Source organism: Salvelinus sp. IW2-2015, linkage group LG31 (assembly GCF_002910315.2).
Source record: "Salvelinus sp. IW2-2015 linkage group LG31, ASM291031v2, whole genome shotgun sequence".
In the NCBI taxonomy this organism is placed as follows: Eukaryota; Metazoa; Chordata; class Actinopteri; order Salmoniformes; family Salmonidae; genus Salvelinus; species Salvelinus sp. IW2-2015.
In genome coordinates this window covers 3712146-3714046 of record NC_036870.1, presented here as the reverse complement: position 1 = coordinate 3714046, position 1901 = coordinate 3712146, and the positions used below count along the sequence as shown (strand labels likewise).

Sequence of the window (1901 nt, the reverse complement as noted above, 5' to 3'; positions counted from 1 at the left end):
ATGTCACCAGTTTTGCCCCAGCCAACACCTGACTATCCAATGAATCACTGCTAATCATGATCTTCAGTTAAAATGGCAATTTGATTAACCAGGCTGTTTCGTTGCTTAGGGATGGAAGAAAAAGATGTTGAGTCACCAGAAGTCAGGGCCTTGATGAGCTGGAGTTGCCCACCCCATCGGGTTTAGATTCGCTTGTCAGGTAGTTCAACCATACAAGTACTTGGGAGTATGATGGCCCACTGTGCGCCTTCTTCTGAGCACATATCCAAGCTGTCAGGATAGGTATAAAATCTTGATGACTTGGTTTCGCGTCTGATCGTAATCGCTATCCTCTTCACACCAGCTGCAAATTCTAACTCCTAAATTCAGATGACCAATCCCCTACCATGGCTAGAGCTAACATGAGACATAATTTATAGAACGGCAGTTTAAAGTTGCGCTCGGAGCGTGCTAGGTGTTCGCCATTCAGATACTGCCATAATGCTATCTTATATGGATCAGTCATCGAACTTGGGCACTCTACACTCTCTGTAAACTGGCATCTCTGTATGACCGCGCGCCGCAAGACCCACTGGTTGATGTCTTCATTTGTATAAAGACCCTTCGTTAGAGTCTCTACATCCCCCTATTTGAGATAACCTAAACTGCAACCCTCATCTGCCCACATACTCTGACAAGATATAAGAACGCAAACATAGCTAAGTGTGTGGTCCAATCTTTCCACGGATGAAAACACCAGATACTGACTGGTATTCTGATCCACGCCCCTACCAACAGATAAATATCTGTATTCCCAGTCAAATGAAACCCATAGCATTTATTTAAATTGACTGATTTCATTACATGTACTGTAACTCATTAAAATCATTAATTGTTGCATGTTGCGTTTATTTTTGTTCAGTGTGCACACATCCCGGGGTCGCTCCTCTTTTCAGTTCGCTGCAGCTAGCGAATGGAAAGCGCTGCAAAAAAACACTCAAACTGGACAGTTTTATCGCCATCTCTACATTCAAAGACTCAATCATGGACATTCTTACTGACACTTGTGGCTGCTTCGGGTGATGTATTGTTGTCTCTACCTTTTTGCCCTTCGTGCAGTTATCTGTGCCTAACAATGTTTGTACTGTGTTTGTGCTGCTACCATGTTGTGGTGTCTCTTGTCGATGTGTTTTACTTTGCCCCCATAGGAGGCCTTTTGCCTCTTAGTAGGCCATCATTGTAAATAAGAATTTGTTCTTAATTGACTTGCCTAGTTAAATATAAGCAAAATGAAAAAATAWGATTTTTTCCCCAAAGAAATGGTGGTTATAATAGTATAGCAATGTTACCTCTCTGTTGGAAGTGGCACCAGAATTGTCCGAGCCAGGGGACACCGTATCAAGAGAGTTTCCACCACTCCTGGAAATAAACGGAGACAGATGTAAAATTCATAATCATAACTGGGGGAATCCTCTGGTCTTTTCTCATGTTGCAGAGACAATGATATCCTAAAGCAAGTATAACTCATTAATATTACTGTAGATATCACAAGGATATGGAATGTCGTACGGTGAATGATTTTTCCTCCTGTCCTTGCTGTGGTCGTCAGGACTGGTGTACTCTGGTTGTCGTCCATCAGTCTTCTTCCCCTTCCATTTCTCTGCCTTCTCCTTGATGGTGCCCTGTTGGCTGTAGCGAACCAGATTGCCTGGACCCAGGACCTCATTATGGCCGTTCCTGTCATCCATTGGTTCGGGGGGGTTCAGGCGTAAGGTGCTGGGGCGTACAGGTGCAGGGGTGTGGGTGTGGGAGGTGGCTTTGGCTTCTTTCTTCCAGGCTACAAAGGTGTACTGGTCCAGTTCCTTGCTGTCCGCCCGCTCGGCCCGCTCTTTTGGCTTGACCTCGGCTCGGCTGGCTGCCTC

General features: G+C 45.0%; 1 protein-coding gene across 1 annotated transcript in view; it reads right to left on the bottom strand.

The window, feature by feature from the left end:
* Positions 1 to 797: 797 nt before the first annotated feature.
* The window catches only part of LOC111955456 (uncharacterized), a 12663-nt gene continuing 11559 nt past the window's right edge, over positions 798 to 1901 (bottom strand). Inside the window, exons 2-3 of the mRNA XM_070436247.1 lie at positions 1549 to 1898; positions 798 to 1398 (exon numbers count right to left, since the gene is read on the bottom strand). Coding sequence (XP_070292348.1) covers positions 1254 to 1398; positions 1549 to 1898 — 495 coding nt within the window. The 3' untranslated portion in view covers positions 798 to 1253. The remainder of the gene's footprint in view (positions 1399 to 1548; positions 1899 to 1901) is intronic.